General features: G+C 42.3%; 3 protein-coding genes across 9 annotated transcripts in view; 1 reads left to right on the top strand and 2 right to left on the bottom strand.

Moving 5' to 3' along the window:
• The window catches only part of FKBP1B (FKBP prolyl isomerase 1B), a 51,463-nt gene extending 49,144 nt beyond the window's left edge, over nt 1-2,319 (bottom strand). For 3 of the 5 annotated variants that reach the window (XM_053380870.1, XM_053380869.1, XM_053380865.1), the window contains exons 1-2: nt 2,209-2,295; nt 1,009-1,122 (exon numbers count right to left, since the gene is read on the bottom strand). The gene's annotated coding sequence lies outside the window, so the exon portion shown is untranslated. Of the gene's footprint in view, nt 1-1,008; nt 1,123-1,697; nt 1,811-2,208 lie in introns of those variants that run through there. The other 2 variants (XM_053380868.1, XM_053380867.1) reach the window with 2 other exon arrangements.
• A 99-nt stretch (nt 2,320-2,418) lies between these two features.
• On the top strand, nt 2,419-11,954 carry LOC128410106 (WD repeat and coiled-coil-containing protein-like). Of its 2 annotated transcripts, none has more exons than XM_053380854.1 (4): nt 2,419-2,732; nt 5,523-7,441; nt 8,146-8,263; nt 11,644-11,954. In XM_053380854.1, the coding sequence occupies exons 2-4, from the start codon at nt 5,546-5,548 to the stop codon at nt 11,937-11,939; spliced, it is 2,310 nt and encodes a 769-aa protein (XP_053236829.1). In that variant the 5' UTR covers nt 2,419-2,732; nt 5,523-5,545; the 3' UTR covers nt 11,940-11,954. The 2 variants fall into 2 exon arrangements, with proteins under 2 accessions (XP_053236829.1, XP_053236830.1); XM_053380855.1 differs by lacking the exon at nt 2,419-2,732 and adding an exon at nt 3,357-3,474.
• Nucleotides 11,955-15,911: 3,957 nt separating this feature from the next.
• Nucleotides 15,912-16,496, bottom strand: part of MFSD2B (MFSD2 lysolipid transporter B, sphingolipid) — a 30,758-nt gene continuing 30,173 nt past the window's right edge. For both annotated transcript variants that reach the window (XM_053380858.1, XM_053380859.1), the window contains exon 14: nt 15,912-16,412. In XM_053380858.1, coding sequence (XP_053236833.1) covers nt 16,364-16,412 — 49 coding nt within the window. In that variant the 3' untranslated portion in view covers nt 15,912-16,363. The remainder of the gene's footprint in view (nt 16,413-16,496) is intronic.

The raw sequence follows: 16,496 nt of genomic DNA on the forward strand, positions 1-16,496 counted from the left end.
ATGATGTGTGGAGAAGGATTAAAAAGTAAAACCCTTCTCCTAGCACCATGGCCCCTGTCCAAACTGGGGCGAGGGTGGGATTTACTGCTTTTAATTAGGAAAAAAATGGAATATCCTATTATCATCTCTCTTATATTGCATCTAGTTTGGCTCTTAGTCTAAACTAAGTTTACAGTGGCTCAAAGTCTAAGACGATTTATACTGAAGTCCTAATAGATAAAAAAAAAATATTTTCTCCAGAGTTCAGTACAAAGGTATGCTTACATTACAAGCTTAAATTGATTTCAGTGACATAGCTTCCCTTCCCAGAACACTGGAAATTGTAGTTCTGTGTTGCTGTGAAGGCTGCCACAGAATGTCTGAACCCTTGGAAGAACATTTCTAGAGTTCTGTGGCCAAAGTAAGGACAGCTAAAAGCAATCAACCAATTTCTTTCTACCTGTAGCATTATACTGTAAAACAAGAATTCTGTGGATCTTGAAATTAAAAAGAAGTAACTTTAGATTATTATTTTTTCCAAAGCTTCTATTTTTGGACTTTTGATATGAAGGCAGCTTGCTTTCAATTACTGAAGATGAGGCGCAAAGGTGGCACTACCAGCCTGATTATGAACGAACTGCCATAATTTATGAGAGACTTTACATATATTGTGCAATGTGACATTCGCTAGCATATATATATTTTCTCTACTTGTATTATATATTTACATAGTTAAAACAGAATTTTCAAGAAGTTATGCTGCATCTGTGCCAGCAAATATATATATTTTTATAAACACGAGAGATGTATCTACAAATATGCAGATTATTAAATGTGTCTAATTCATGCCATGGAGTTATTATGCTTGTTATTTGGAAGGAGGGACTTACTCATTTCCTTAAGTAGTGGATTGCTGCTTTTAAAAATATGATCCAGTATATTACCTGTGATGGTTCATCCATATAATTTGGGATACATATAGGGGAAGAAACTAGCCCTTTCTCCTCTAACTGTAATTCTAAGTCTTACCTCTTCTCCCTCATTGTGACTTATTCAATATTTGCTCGGAATATTGTTCTTTCTTCCGCTACCATGTCTTTGCTCCACCACAAGCCTCCAAGAGTCCTTGGGAGAAGGCTGCACCTTTTCACAAAACAGCAAAAATGACAGGGGGTTTCATTCTGACATTGATTTGATATTATTTCTAATAATTTCTAAACAGGGAGAGATGTGTTTAGTCTTTTGCCGCAAGAGCAAGAGTCCTGCGGCCCCTTAAAGACTAGCAAATATGACATAAAATGTTCACCATCAGATTGTTATCCCCTTGTTCCAGGTAACACAACATATATAGTAAGGTTACATGTGTGAAAAGAGCTCAGAGGTACTGAAAAAGCACAGACAGCAATAAACCACGGGGTTTCATAAACGCACAGGGAAAGTCAATTCATCTGAACCCGTTCTTAATAATGGCAAAAAGGTGAGAGGAGACCTTCATAGCTTACCAAAAAAGGGGCCAAGACAAACAGGAAAAACACCCAGAGCGCCTCCATTTAAAGACCTCCCAGAGACCCAAGGACTGCACATGTGTGTCTTCTTATTTGCTGTACACTTGTTTATTAAATTCAGCGGTTGTTTTTTACCAGGACGAGAGTTTCAGAGGCAGAGCTAGCTACCTACACATGTAACCTATTTCTACGAAGAGGTCGGGTTATACTCACAGCAACCTTACGCGCTAGGACGGAGACTAGCGGCCTGCGCCCATGTGTATATAAAGCCCAGGACTTGTCCCCCGACCCAGAAACGTGGGAACTGTGGTGTGTTAAAATGTTGGGAACTGTAGCTCTGGAAGGGGGTGAATTATAGCTTCTGACATTCTTGGTGGTGGTGTTTGGTGCGTTTGGTCAACCTCAGCCTGACGCGCTTCGTGGCCGAATGGGCGTTTGAGGCAGGCTTTCAAGCCGTGGTCGCCTGTGAGGGAAAACGCCAGTATATATATAGACCTAATGTATATATGTGTGTGTGTGTGTGTGTGTGTGTGTGTGTGTGTATATATATATATATATATATATATATATATATATATAGACCTAATATATGTATATAGACCTAATGGTCAGGGGTCCCTTTACCTTTACATGTATGTAAGTATACACACAGCATACACACAGAGTATACACACAGAGCACTTGTTTTTATTGTCAGCCACATAAAATGTATTGAGAAGCTTACGAGCTCCTAATGAACAAACCGTGGAAGGTTGCCTCATAACGGCCAAATGAAGCCCCGCGGACGAGGCGGGACCAGCGCGTCTCCTGGCCCCGCCTCCCTGTCAGAAATTCTCCTCACGAACCGCACGCGCCGCCTGCCACCCAACCGCATAGAAGCTTAAGCCACGTGAGCGAGGCCTCAAAAAAAAAGGGGGGGGAGGGGAAAGCAGCTCCCTTGTCGCGAGAGGGCGTTTGTTAGATCATAGAGAGACCCGTTGGTGGTAAGTAGAGCGCCGTCGACTGAGGAGCGTAGACAAGGGGAGCTGACGCGAGGCGCCCGGCTTAAGGTCCCGCCCCTTTTTCCTCCTACTGCCACCACCGAAGGCCTCCCGAAAGCCAGCCAGCGCCCCTTGTGGTGGCTCGGGAGCCGAGCAGCTCCTCCTCCTCCGCTCGCGAACTAACAGGAATGAACAGAGCGCCGAGCGGGTGCGAGAAGAGGCCGATGTCGTTATCCCGATTGGCGACCGAACCGCGTTTCCTTATAAGGTAAGAGCCTCCCGCGGCTGGGGCGGGGGCGGGCAGGTAGGCGGGGGCGATGGAGGAGGAGGGGGCGGGGCCAACGGCCCGAGGGAAAAACCCCGAGGCGCTGCTGTTTTATAGTGGGTGGGTGTGTAGCACGATTTAGGCCGCAGTCCAATACGCCTGCTTGGGGCTGAGTCCCGTTGAACTTCAGTTTAAAGAAAAGCAAATCCACACGGACAGTTCTTTCATGGTATCGGAAGGGATCCTGAGGATCATCTAGTCCAACCCCCTGCAATGCAGGAATAAGGCAGCGCCGGTCCCATACGGGGCTCGAACCTGCGACCTTGGGGTTATCGGCATAGCTGTCAACTTTCAGATTTGAAAATAAGGGATCAGTAGCCTCACCTGTCCCGGGGAGCCTCGAAAATAAGGGATCAGCAGGCTCAACTGTCCTCGGGAGCCTCGAAAATAAGGAATCAGCAGCCTCACCTGTCCCGGGAAGCCTCAAAAATAAGGGATCAGCAGGCTCACCTGTCCCGGGAAGCCTCAAAAATAAGGGATCAGCAGGCTCAACTGTCCCGAGGACAGTCTACGGAATATCTAACAATCTGGGATAGCAGCGGGAAACGACACTGGAATAAGGGAATTTCCCGCAAAAAAGGGGAAGGTTGACAGCTATGGTTATCGGCAGCCCGCTCCAAACCAACTGGAGCTGTGAGTCACAGAACAGTCCTCAGTCTAGGCCTTGGGGGCCCTTCGCAATACGGTTTGTATAAAATCGTAGAATTTCAGTGTCGCAAGGGGTCCCCGAGGGTCATCTAGTCCAACCCCCTTCAGTGCAGGAATCTTTCGACTCGGGGCTCGAACCCACAACCCTGAGAGGAAGGGTCTCGTGCTCTACCTGACTAGGCTGCTATCGCGCTGGAAGAGAGATTTCTGCTCTCATGAAGCAGAGTTAAGCGTGACCGCGGTTGCTCCAAGCGCATTAAAAATTGTCAAATTGGAAGGGACCCCATCTGGTCCACATTTTGCTTGAGTCTGCAACCCTGAGATTTAAGAGTCTTACACTCTGCCAACTGAACTAGTGAAGAAGCAGGCATGCGGGTTCCAACAATTATATATGCTTGTATGATTCTGAACTCCCCAAAGACTGGCAGAGCCTACAGAAAACACCTTGCTTGCTTTGTTCGGAAATTTTTTTTGTTTGGCTATTGTATGCACTTTACAAGTTACCTGCCGCCAAGCAACTGGGTTTTTGAAAGACTTAACAATGATACCAAGGCCAGTGCAGAGTAGCATAACAAATCAAGCTGGAATTGTGTCACAAGCATAAAGCAAGAACTATGTGCAGACATCCCTGCTGTGGTCTATACATCAAGTCTCACACATGCAGCACTAGTTTAGTTTGCTGCCTGATAGCTGACAAAACGGGTTCTGGGCCACAAGAGTTTATGCCACAATTTATTACTTCATAAGGTACCCCGAGACTCTTTGTTATATGTGGAGTGTATTGTCAAGTAATCGCTCCTCAGTTGTCTCCCAGGACAGACGGATGCCAACCATGCATGTAGAAGACATACTAAAAAACATACCTATTTCACAGATGGGATCACTAAGGCAGAGTTGGGACGTATCACTGGCTTGGATCATTTTGAATGCTCTGCACGTGTTCTGAATTCTCTACCGTAGATACTCATTTATTCACCTTTAGCCTATCTATAGTACAGGGAATACAGAACACATGCAGAGCATTGAAACTAATCCAAGCCAATGGCAGGAAAGGCACAATCTGCATTATATAGTCAAGGTTTTAGGCTTTTACCAGATATTTTTCTGTTGCACACTTCTCCCAGCCACTACAAACACTTTTGAAAAAAAGAAATGGGAAGGCAGCTGTACCCCAAGCAGTAGGGCTGATTATTTTTCACTCTGATGGTAAACTTAGTACAAAGTTCCCCCTCCTCTCCCCAGCTTCTTATATTTGCCTTATGCAAGGCAGATTTGGGTTTGACACAAAGCATACACTTGGCAGGGAGCTGCTGCCAATCCTGACTCTGTGGTGAGAGTACCTGTCTGACATAGATGTCAGAAAACACATCCCACCCCCTCCCAAAGAATTATGGGTACCATAGTTTTGTCAAGAGTTGCTGGGATTTGTACCTCTGAGGGATAAACTGCAGTACCCATAATTCTTTTGAGTGAAGGAATGTGTTTCAAATGGGCTTTAAAGCTATAGTGTGTATGCATCCTTAGAGATAAAAATGGGTAATGTGAGAAGAACATCAATATTCTAGCATTTGTTAAAGTTGCTATTGTCTATTACAGTATTGTAACAAAATAATATAAATACTTTTTAAAAATTGCAAATAATACCTACTGATACATGGGCCCCTATATCTCGGACTTTGTTATTTTAACCCATGTGCAACTATACTCATTCCATGTGCCTATTTTATAGTTTTGTTTTTCATCTTTTTATTCATTGTTCTTTCTTTTATTATATACATTGTAAAATGAAATTTAAAAAACTCTATGGAAAAAAGATACATGAACCTCAGTTGTATACTTTACTCCCCTTTTTGCTTATTGTCTCAAATCACTAAAGATTTTTTTTAAAAAAGGATGAATGCTAGAAGAAAACAAGGAACCTTGATGGATCAAGGCAGAGATTCATCCAGCATGCTTTTTTAGACAGTGAGCCTCAAAATGTTCTTGGGAATTTACCTTTCGTATTTGCGTCATTATATGGCATAAAGACAAATTAGCAACAGCAAAAATGTTTCAAATAATGTTTTTTGTTTGCTTGCTTTATAGATGTATTCCTTCAGAACATAAAAATGGAGTTGGGGAAAGGAAAATTGCTGAGAACTGGCCTCAATGCCTTATACCAGGCCATACATCCTGTGCATGGGATTGCTTGGACTGATGGAAAGCAAGTGATCCTGACTTCGTTGTATCAGTATAATGGAGAACCTAAATTTGGCAACTCGAATGTTGTTGGCCAGTTTGAACACGTTCACGGACTTTACTGGGCTCCATCTTGTGCCCCAGATCTCCCTGCACTCCTTGCTATCCAGCATAAAAAACACATCACCATGTGGCAGCTATGTTACAGTGTTTCTGAAAGAAACAAACTGATGGTTTATCAAATCAGCGAAATTGGTGAGCTGTTTCCCATCCTTCCTCAGGGTTGTGTGTGGCATCCGAAAAAGGAAATCTTGGCTGTGCTTACTACGCGGGACACCTCTGTGCTACACTCGGTTCGGATCAACAACTCCAGAATAAAAGCAGATATTAAAAGCAGTGCACTCATCCACTGTGCTTGCTGGACTGAGGAAGGCAACCGCTTGGTGGTTGGGATAGGCAGTGCCCTCCATTCCTATATTTGGGATGATGAACAGAAAACTTTGAATGCATGCTCTTTTTGCCCGATATTTGACGTGGGAGGCTACATCTGTGCAATCGAAGCGACATTAGGTTCTCAAGTGGCGGTTGCTACCGAACTTCCACTAGATAAGATATGTAGCTTAAACGCAGGCATTTCGTTTGAAATGCCATCTGAGGCTGTCGGAAACTCTGTTCCCTCACAAACTTCCTCGTCGGCCTGCAAAGAAGAGCTCTCTGTAGACAGTGGGAAAAAGTTAACAGACCAAGAAAAACCTGGGTCCATTGCAACTTCTACATCTTCGTCGGTGGATCTAACCCACCTTACTGCAAGCAAGCAGCAGACTGATAACAATTCTCTCCTTCATCTAAGAACTAAGGATTACTTAACAGGAAGCGGCCAAGATGCCTCACACCTGATCTTGGTGACTTTTGAAAGAAAAGTGACAGCTACCAAAAAAGTCAGCATCTCAGGGATTCTGGTCCCAGACATAATGACTTTTGATTCTAAAACTCAAACTGTGGCAGTGGCATCCAACACTTGTAATATAATTTTGGCTTACTCTTTATCTTCATCTCACTTGCCTAACATTCAACAAATTCAACTGGAGAAAAGCGAAAGGCCAAAGGGATTGTGTTTCCTGACAGAAAAGCTATTGCTGATACTGGTTGGAAAACAGAAATTAACAGACCCGGCTTTTCTTCCATCGTCACGCTCGGACAAGTACATTCTCCGTTTGATGGTCAAAGAAATTGTGTGCAAAGAAGACTTTTCTGCCTTTTCGGGGACTACCCAGGTTTGCTTTGCAAACATACCGGTAAAAAAAGAAGGCATAGAAATTCATTCTTCAGAGCCTCATATACTATGTGATGGATTGGTACTGCCAAGTTGCACAGCGATCCAGTCTCCTAGAAACAGAAGAAAACTCATAGAAGAAATTAAGAGCCCTGCTAATGAGCAAAGCATGCTGACCAATGCAGTTGACTTCCAGGAGAAAAAGATTTCCAGGGACTTCCCTCAAGTTCTGGGATGTTTGGATGCTGAACCAACAAATCGTTCACTTGTTCTTCAAGGAATCGAAACCTCTTCAGGATTGTCAAACGTATCCATTTCACCAAACAAGCATGTGCATAGTTCTACGGATATGTCAAATTCCTCAAAAACAAACTTGCTGCAAATTGAAAAAGAACCCTCTTACACCTCTAAGCATCTGGAAAGGCTGTGCTGCAGGTTTGCAGAATTGCAGCATCAGCTTTTTGAACTAACTGAGCTTTTGAAATCGGGGAAAAAACCTCTGCTGGGATATCCATCTTCGCGTGCTCCCTCTTTTGTTAACATCACTTATCAGGTACCTTTCGAACAAAAAGTATATGTATTCATCTGCTTTATTGTTACCAGCTATGCTTAAAAATACTAGCAATCTTGCTTCCTATCTCTGGAGAGAAGCAACTTTTGTATAGCAGCATGGGCTAAGACAAACTCACTGAAGGGAGGCAAACTATTTTACTGTCCAAAATTAGCTGTGTGACACTAAGAGCATCTAGGGATGGGAGCCTGTGGCCTTCCAGACATTGCTGGACTACAACTCCCATCATCCCTGGCAATTGGCTATTCTGCCTGGGGCTGATGAGGTTTGGGAGTGCAACAAATCTGGAGAGCCACATCCATAGAGCAACAGCTGGGAAGGAGACCTCTGGAAATTCTCCACTGGGCATTCATCCGTTGAGACTGCTTGGAATTCTTGTGTGCACAAACAATGCATATCTGTTGCACTGGCCTGCAGATCCTTGAATGCAGTCCCAGACTCTGGGCATCAGTTTGATTTTGGCAAGTGCTGTCCAATTTGAGTGCTTCTGCTAATTACCTGTTAAGGGCAAATCAGCAAAGAGGTGGCCTGGCTATAGTTCCCCCGCTCCTGGGCCAAGCAGGTGATCAGCACAGGCTGAGTTGGAACATTCAGCAAATTTAGATACATGCAGATTTGTTGCAAGGTGCCTGGGAACGGGGTGAAATAAGTCTTGATCACGCTAGTAGTTTGTTGTTAATTTACAGAAGGATTGTTCCGGAACTGTTACACCTGAGAAGCGAGCTGTTATCCTCTGCGATGGCAAACTTCGTCTAAGTCTAATTCAGCAGATTTTCAACCTGACTCTTGTTGAAATGCAGCATGGTAAGTTCTGTTTGTCAGAAATATGGTATTTAGTGAAAATATTTGATTGATCTGGAAGGAAGGCAGTGTGCCAGTGGGAAAACAGTTGTGCCTTTTATTGTGTGTGTTATATTTGGTCTAATTTAGAATTCAGAAACGGAAGTTGCTTTACATTTTTGTTTATAAGAGGCGAGGGTGCCAGAGCCCTTTATTTTCAGCTAGGGTTTGTGCTTATTAGAAGACCATTTGGGAAATCAGAGAAGGAATACTGATTTCTTCTGCATAACTTGTATCTTCTGTGTCATTTCTCACAATATCACCTATGCTTTAGAGTAATGTTTACAATTATACCTTGGGTTACAGACGCTTCAGGTTGCGTTTTTTCGGGTTATGGACGCGCCAAAACCCGGAAGTACTGGAACAGGTTACTTCCGGGTTTCGGCAGTTGCGCATGCGCAGACGCGCCGAATCGCAACCCGTATGTGCGCAGACGCACCACTGCAGGTTGCGAATGCTGCAGGTTGCAAATGTGTATCCCGCACGGATCACGTTTGCAACCCGAGAGTCCACTGTATTTCAGTAGCAAGTGTAGAGATATTTCTGAGCATTAGCTCTGCTTTTCCTCATAGGGAATTTCATTTTGATTACCCTTTTCCAGCTCTACAGTATCCTTTTTGAGGTGTTTGACCAGAATTATACTCGGCATCCCAAGTGCAGTTGCCTAATTGCAGACATTTTACAAGTTAACAGCACTATCAAGGCCCAGTAAAAAAACAGAGTGTGCCCAATTTAGCAACACCCCATTCCATACCCAGTGGCTTCAGCATGCTTCATTTGTTGCAAGCTGCTGCAAGAACTCCCAAATGGCATTTGGAATAATTTAAGAAAATTGCCACCGTTCCGTTCAAATAGGCAGTTGCATTCTTGCTATCAATAGTGATTTTCAGATTGATTCCCCTTATTCAATTATGAAAGTAAATCTTACAAATTGCAACTTGCCCTAATTTTCCTTGCACAATTTCAGGGTGGGTTATTAACACGTCTACAATGTGTTACATATACTGGCTTGTTTAACTGTGCCTGCAGAGATATTTTGAAAGTCTTGTGCGGTATTGGCCTTAAGTTGAGTTCAGATAAAGCATTAAGCAGAAAGATTAAAAGTTCACATGACTGTAAAGCCTCAGTCTTCTCATGATGTCACTTGCCGCATAGTGTTACATAACTGACAAATGGAGCTGCCAGTAAGAATTGCATTTCTAGCAGTTCCTAAAATTACGGGTAGTGAATGACGTCGCCATGTCGATATAAAATTTGAGAAGTACTGCATGACTGCTAAAAGGTGACTACACCTGTAATCCAGGAACAGTTTTACAGTTTGGAACCAAGTTCCTTTGGAAAGGCTGCTTCACGAGGTGCTGGCAGAACTATCATTTGGACCTGCCAGTTTTCGCCCTGATTGCGCTTTCAGGAAGAGGTGGTTTGGGAAAGCTGTTTGCTGCCCTTCCTGACATCTTTTACAATAATGCCCCCCTTGCATGTCTGCGAGTGTGCCTCCCTGTTTCTCCTGAACTGCTTTGCTGATGCTGGTATTATTCTATCCATGCCCTACCCCAACTCAAGCTGGCATGTACTGTCTGGTTTTACTCCCCTTCCCTATTTTACCTCCTGCTTTTTAAGCCTCTGACCTGAAAAAAGCAAGCCTCCAAATGCCTCTTTAATAATGATGATGATGATGATATATTATTATTTATACCCTAAGGGATGCGGGTGGCGCTGTGGGTTAAACCACAGAGCCTAGGGCTTGCTGATCAGAAGGTCGGTGGTTCGAATCACCACAACGGGGTGAGCTCCCGTTGCTCAGTCCCTGCTCCTGCCAACCTAGCAGTTCGAAAGCACGTCAAAGTGCAAGTAGATAAATAGGTACCACTCTGGCGGGAAGGTAAACAGCATTTCCGTGCGCTGCTCTGGTTTGCCAGAAGCGGCTTAGTCATGCTGGCCACATGACCTGGAAGCTGTACGCCGGCTCCATCAGCCAATAAAATGAGATGATCGTCGCAACCCCAGAGTCGTCCACGACTGGACCTAATGGTCAGGGGTCCTTTTACCTTTACTTATACCCTGCCATCTGGGGTATAAATACTTTGGAATGGCGTTGGGGGAAATGGCTGCTTTTAACTGCTTTAGGAAAGCAGAGGCATGCCAAATGCTTTCAGTTCTATCAAGGCTAAGATCATCTCCACAGTGTTTCCATGCACATTCCAGGAAGAACACCCCACCACAATCTTTAGGCAGCTCACTAACATTGCTGTATCAATGGGCTGAAACTGAGATGAAAGGGAGGAGGGCCCTGAATAGTGCAGCTAGGTAGATATGGACCTTGGGCTTAACAGTCATTTCACACCCACCCACCCTCCACCATTTCATTCTTTACTTCCAACATTCCTGCTGTGTTGGAAGAAGGCGGGGGGGGGGGACCCCAAACCAAAAGCAGTTTGGTTACCCTGATTTTTTTTAGAGAAAAATACTCTTGAGCATCTGCAGCACTGCATTTTCAGACTTCGCAAAATTGTAGTGCCATCAGGACTACAATAAAAAAATGGGAGTTTGCTTCTGCTGCTCAGCAAGAAACATCTGAAGTCATTGGCAGCCAAGCTACAGAACAGTGGGGTCTGTGGCCTTGCTTGACAAAGGCTAAAGCATAGAATCCAACCTTTGTTGCTGCTTCATTCTCCAGTACTGAGGTGCTGCATGCTTCTCTGTTCACTGGGCTACAAGCTGAACCAAGACATGGACGGCTGTCAGAGTGGAGTGGTCACCCCCAATTTCTGTTTGGTTTGCTAGTACTATCCCTTCCCTTGGGAGTGTTCATGTCTTACTAACTTGTACCAGCCATTCAGAGAGTATAATCACTGTATTGAAATACCACCATTCTCAATGTACAAGGTAGAATCTGAATTGCAAGAATTGTCTGAATTAAATGTTTCCAGCCAAGAATTGCCCGTGTCATTTTGATGCACTCATTTTAAAAGTTGTCTGTGACTTGGAAGTCATGTCAAGATGTATTTCTTGCTGCTTTCTGTGTACGTAAAAATTAATCTAACATTGCTAGCTAGAAGCAGGAGTTCCAGCTTGGTCCCATGACCATGGATGCCCAGGGCTGTGGGTGCCCTTCATGGGGAATTTTGTGGGTGCTCGGGCACCCAGGGCCCCGGGGAGTTGGCACCTATGGCTAGAAGTGTATTGCATAATACATAACTGTTGAGTCTGATACCGTTAAGCTAAATTCTGAATTTAGGCCAGCCAGCCAGCTACTGTCATTTTATATTGCAAACAGTGTAACAAAGATCACTGTTTTTCTATTATGCTCTTGAAAAATTGTATGTATCTAATGTCTTCAACAGGTTTGTCCTGGATTGTGCTCACTTCAGACAACGAAGGTTTTATTCCATTAACATTTGATGCCCTGCAGGAGATAGTCATAAGGGATGCCCGCTCTAGTGATATTGCCAGCTGTAACGATAGCAGCACTGATTCTTCCAAAACACTGAAAACTATCAGTTCCACAGGTGGTGGATACAGGAAGATTTCCTCCCAAAGCTTGGATCGTGATAACAGTTCTATGGAAGTAATGGGAGAACATTCTTCTCAGTGTCTGGTACAGAGCAGTTCTTCAGGCCAAACCAGTACGGCTTCATAACCAAATAAAGTTTTTACTGCCCATAATTAAAAGTTGCATTTTCATGGGGGGGAGGGTTCCCTGCTTTTACACTCCAATGGTGTTTCACCATTTTGTACATCTTACCTTGTCGGTCTTTTTTAAAATATAATTTACAGCTCTGCAAACTTCAGGTTATTTTAGTAATGGATCCTGGTATAGTTCTGTAGATTACATCCACATGTTTATTCAGTCTCTTATTTTATTTATTTATTTATTTATAAAAAGTATAAATTGCCAGGGCAGTGTACAGCAACAACCCTATTTATTAACAAATTTATATTTTCAGATTTCCTCACCAATTATGTTTCTCTACTAAACACAAAAGTCAAATTTTATCCAGAGCATTGGTCTTCAGGGGGTTTTGTCATTAGAATTTACTCAGGAGACATCTCAGTGGCATGAACACACTGAAAACTATGTTACTGGTGGTATTTATGATTCTAGAAGCGGAAATCAAAACTGGCTCATATTTATTGCTGTGCCATATAACACACTCCTCCTGCTACAGTTTCTGTATTGTTATACTAATGTATTTGTATTTTACCAGTGCCTGGAAATTCCTATGCACTTGAACAAGTGATTATTTAAATCCACTTACAGAACTAGTCACTAATTAGAATCATGATAAGAGTAACTGCATCTAACCTTAATGTATCTCAACTGAAGTCTTCCTTCAAAATGTCAAAGAGTATGCATGTATCGAAGAAGAACAATTCTAAGCTATAATAAAAAGTAGATTTGTTTAATTCATAACAGCTATGGAGACTGATTGCTGGGTATTCTAAAGTGATATCACATACCCTAGGAGGTGAGGGGCAGAGTTAATATTTGGGAACTGGAGATCTCAAACATGATGTTTTGCTGCTTTGCAATGCTGTTTAGACCTTACAGGTGAGTAGGTTGGTGGATGTTTCAAGAAAGAAGAATGGGAAAGGGGCATATAAAACATATTAAAAACCCTAATCCATTTTTATAAAATCCTGGTTAAAATAAGATGTTAAAATAATAATGGAGAAACTGTTAAAATCACCTGACAGCTAATATTGCCATTATACATTTTCATTGCACTGCTAACTATTATCTTACATATACCAAAATATTTTTTAATAAACTGATTCAGCTTCTCCAAAAAGCAGCAGCTGCTATCTCTCCTATGCTAGTCAGCTGAACAGCATGTTTTCGTTCTGGAATACGGCATGTTCTATTCTAATAGTAATTGTCAAAACTATCCTCTGTGGCATTTGCAGGTCTATCAGCAGTTTGAGATGATTTAATTGATTATTTAATTTCTATACTGCCTAATAGATTAGACTTTTCTCTAAGCGGTGTACAAAAATTTGAAGCAACAACTTAAAATATTACAAAAATACATAATTACATATAAAAATGTTACAAAATACAAAGTTGTGAATATATCTATAAAGCAGTATCAATTCATTTTCCTTCTGACACACCCTTCAGCCTTTGGGTTCTCACCCAGGGTCCAAACAAACTCTCAGCTCAACCACAAAAGTCCCACAATTAGAAGACTTCCTGGAAACAGCAGGCATGTGAAGGTTTAAAGGTTTAAAAAAAAGTGCCTGAAAGGCAGTTCAGTAATTTATCTTCCCTTGCAATGTTCACCTACAGGGGAGTGTTGAACGCATACTAGGCGTGCTTTCAGTTCCAAAAGGGTTTTCACAGGTTTAAAACTGGTAATGTGGCTGCTAGGGATGTATTAAGGCATCGTTTTCTGTTGTATCTTGTATTTGTGGCATCCACTGCAGCTTGCCTTGCACCAAAAACGTTACTCATCTTGCTGTCCGCTGCAGCAAAAATACAGAACCTATGTGATTTCTGGCATAAATTACTTTGTCATTGTTATTCCATCCCATTCATTTTAATGCAAAGCAAACATAATGCAAACAGGGGGGAATATAATCAAATACACATTGGTTGAAGACAAACCATCAACAGTGACATACCGTTCGGGACATGGGACAGATAAGCAAACATGATGTTGATTTCCTCTTCAGCTTCTGCCAGAATTCTCCGACATCCCTTGTGGCTGCACAGAGACTGTAAAGGAGGACAAGCTTTCTTGGCAGCAAAAAGATTAAAATTCCTTGGGTTACTGTGTCATCTTTGAGACCCTTAAACAATACAGTGGCCTAGTCTTGTATTTTGTAGGCTTAATATCCACTATGTAATGGAAGAAGCGTTTAGTTTCCACCACCTCATTCAGCTCATATATAGCTTGACAACTCCCAGATACATTAGGCTTCAGGATTAGATACAAAAGCAACTTTTTTGCTTTGTTGTGAGGTATCACGGCAAGCAATGCCAAATAGCATACTTTTAACATTTAAATCCTCAAATCTACTCATTCATTGGGCCCAGCTGATTATCTGCTTCAAATGGGTTGTGCTCCAAAATAACTTAAATGCGCCCGTTCTAAGTGTTCAGAATTTTCCCCAACCCTGTGAAAGCTTTTAAACATAAACTTACGAACACTACAGTTCATTAACAAAATACATGCTCCATTTCTAAATATATTCAGCTATACACTCTAGCCATTAAAAATCCAACATGTACCAGGTCAGACTGAGAGAACCTGCTCTTCACTGTAAAAATAGCGCAATTTCTCTGCCGACAGCTAAGTGTGATAATGGGAGTTTTATACTTCATCATATCCAGCCAACACTGGTCACAAAGCCTGCCATGTACCATATAATCTGCCCCCCGCTTAGATTTCCTAGCAATGCTACATGCTGCATTGGATATTTTTAGCTCACTAAGAACCTACCTGGAGAGTCAATTTACTTGCAAGCAGAGGAAGACAACACATGTAGCTGTGTGCTCTGTTTTTGTATCTCTTTCTGTGTATGGACTGGCTTCAAGTTTCATTAATCTGTACTCTCAACACAGGATCAAAACATGACCTGGGAGAAATGAGTGAAATAGCACTGGATGGCAGTTACAGTGTGACATTGGGAAACAATAACTTAGCACATTGTGAAAGAGAATGCCAATATTCTGTGTGCACAGGCAGACACAACACTGACTAATCACTCCTGTCCCAAGCATTTGGCACCTGAACGGATAATTATTTACATTATCTGGAAACTTCTGTGGAATCTGCCGCGGAGCTCATGAGCAGGTGGTGTTCATTTGCAGATGCTATTAATAGGAACTGGTGCCTCCATCTGAAGACTGTATGCACCTCTGCTGCAATTAGAGTCCTAGGAGCTCAGAAAAGCACCATAGAAATTACCCAAATTGTGACTCCAATATGAAGGTGCCAGTTCAAAACAACAACAACAGAACCTCCACATGAACATCTGACTACAAAATCAGTGGTGGACCGTGTGGTACTCCTGAAGGGTGGCAACTATTTGGTGCAATAACCTCTGAAAGTCTTGACTTTCAGAATGTAGCAATCAAAAGGGTTCTCCCAATAATACAGTACCTGGAAAAAATATGGTTTTCACCTGATTAGCTATTTTTTAAATAAACTACCTCCAACCCTCTTGTGCACACTGTCATACCAAGAAATGCCAAAAGTAGTAATGCAACGGAGTGGCAATTGTTTGAACCCTTGATTTTGAAGAGCCACACTCAATATTATTATCTCCAGGTAAATAATCACGGAGCTAGCTGTTCACTTAGAATAGCAAATCTCCAACATTTTACAGGAGCAAAGACACAAAGGTTTTGCTCTTTTCTTTTGGAGCATCGTGCTGGATTACAGATGCTCTTGCTTTGTCACAGCCTTAATTTGATAGTTTAAATATGGGCTTGAATTTAAAAAGCACATGAAAAGCAAGCCTTTCTATTTGTCAATATGTTTTTGCACAGAGCCACTTTTCATGGGACATAACCAAGTGTCTATAAAAAAAGTCTTGATTTAGATAAGTAGAAGGTGCAAAACATTACATTTCAAAATCATGAAAACATGCCGACACTTTGAAGGGTTGATGAAGAAAAGAAGATTCCCCCCATTTTTATTTTTGCTGTCATCGGTTATTTATAACAAATTATCAAAGGGGATTGTTTGACGAACAGAGAGTCTGCGTAGGCATGGATAACATGACCTCTTAGTTGAAATTTTGAGGACTACCCATCCTTGGAGACAGACTGTCGGGTGATGCTTAGAAGGCAGCTTGTTTTCCAATCCTCAGTATAGCTGTAGATCAGTGGAACGAGCAGCAAGCAGTTTCCCCAGTGTTCTATACATACAGGTTCTAAGCATTCCTCTCCAAACTATGCTCCAAGTTACAATGTGTTCTGAATTCATTTAGCCTTGATAAATAGATATGTGTATCATCTGTGAAATAAAGCTTCGGTGGAATAAGGAACAGCCTTTTATCCCACAAAGCACTGCTGCCTGGTTAGGTTTTCGTTACCACAAGCTATTCCGGCTTTCAAAGAGGAGTGATTTCTTCATTCTTACAGAGAATGCTTGAACGACGCCTGTTTGAAAAAATGCAAAAGAACCACACATGAAGAAATGTGGTTTCTGTGGTTGACGTTGTAACATAGGTGCTAAGACAATGA

This window comes from Podarcis raffonei, chromosome 3 (assembly GCF_027172205.1).
Source record: "Podarcis raffonei isolate rPodRaf1 chromosome 3, rPodRaf1.pri, whole genome shotgun sequence".
Taxonomy (NCBI): Eukaryota; Metazoa; Chordata; class Lepidosauria; order Squamata; family Lacertidae; genus Podarcis; species Podarcis raffonei.

Excerpts from the sequence above, each read along its gene's own strand:
- LOC128410106 (XM_053380854.1), top strand. The coding sequence starts at position 5,546 with ATGGAGTTGGGGAAAGGAAAATTGCTGAGAACTGGCCTCAATGCCTTA. Across the intron at positions 7,442-8,145 it reads TTGTTAACATCACTTATCAG|AAGGATTGTTCCGGAACTGT; the intron begins GTACCTTTCGAA and ends GTTAATTTACAG. Across the intron at positions 8,264-11,643 it reads TCTTGTTGAAATGCAGCATG|GTTTGTCCTGGATTGTGCTC; the intron begins GTAAGTTCTGTT and ends TGTCTTCAACAG.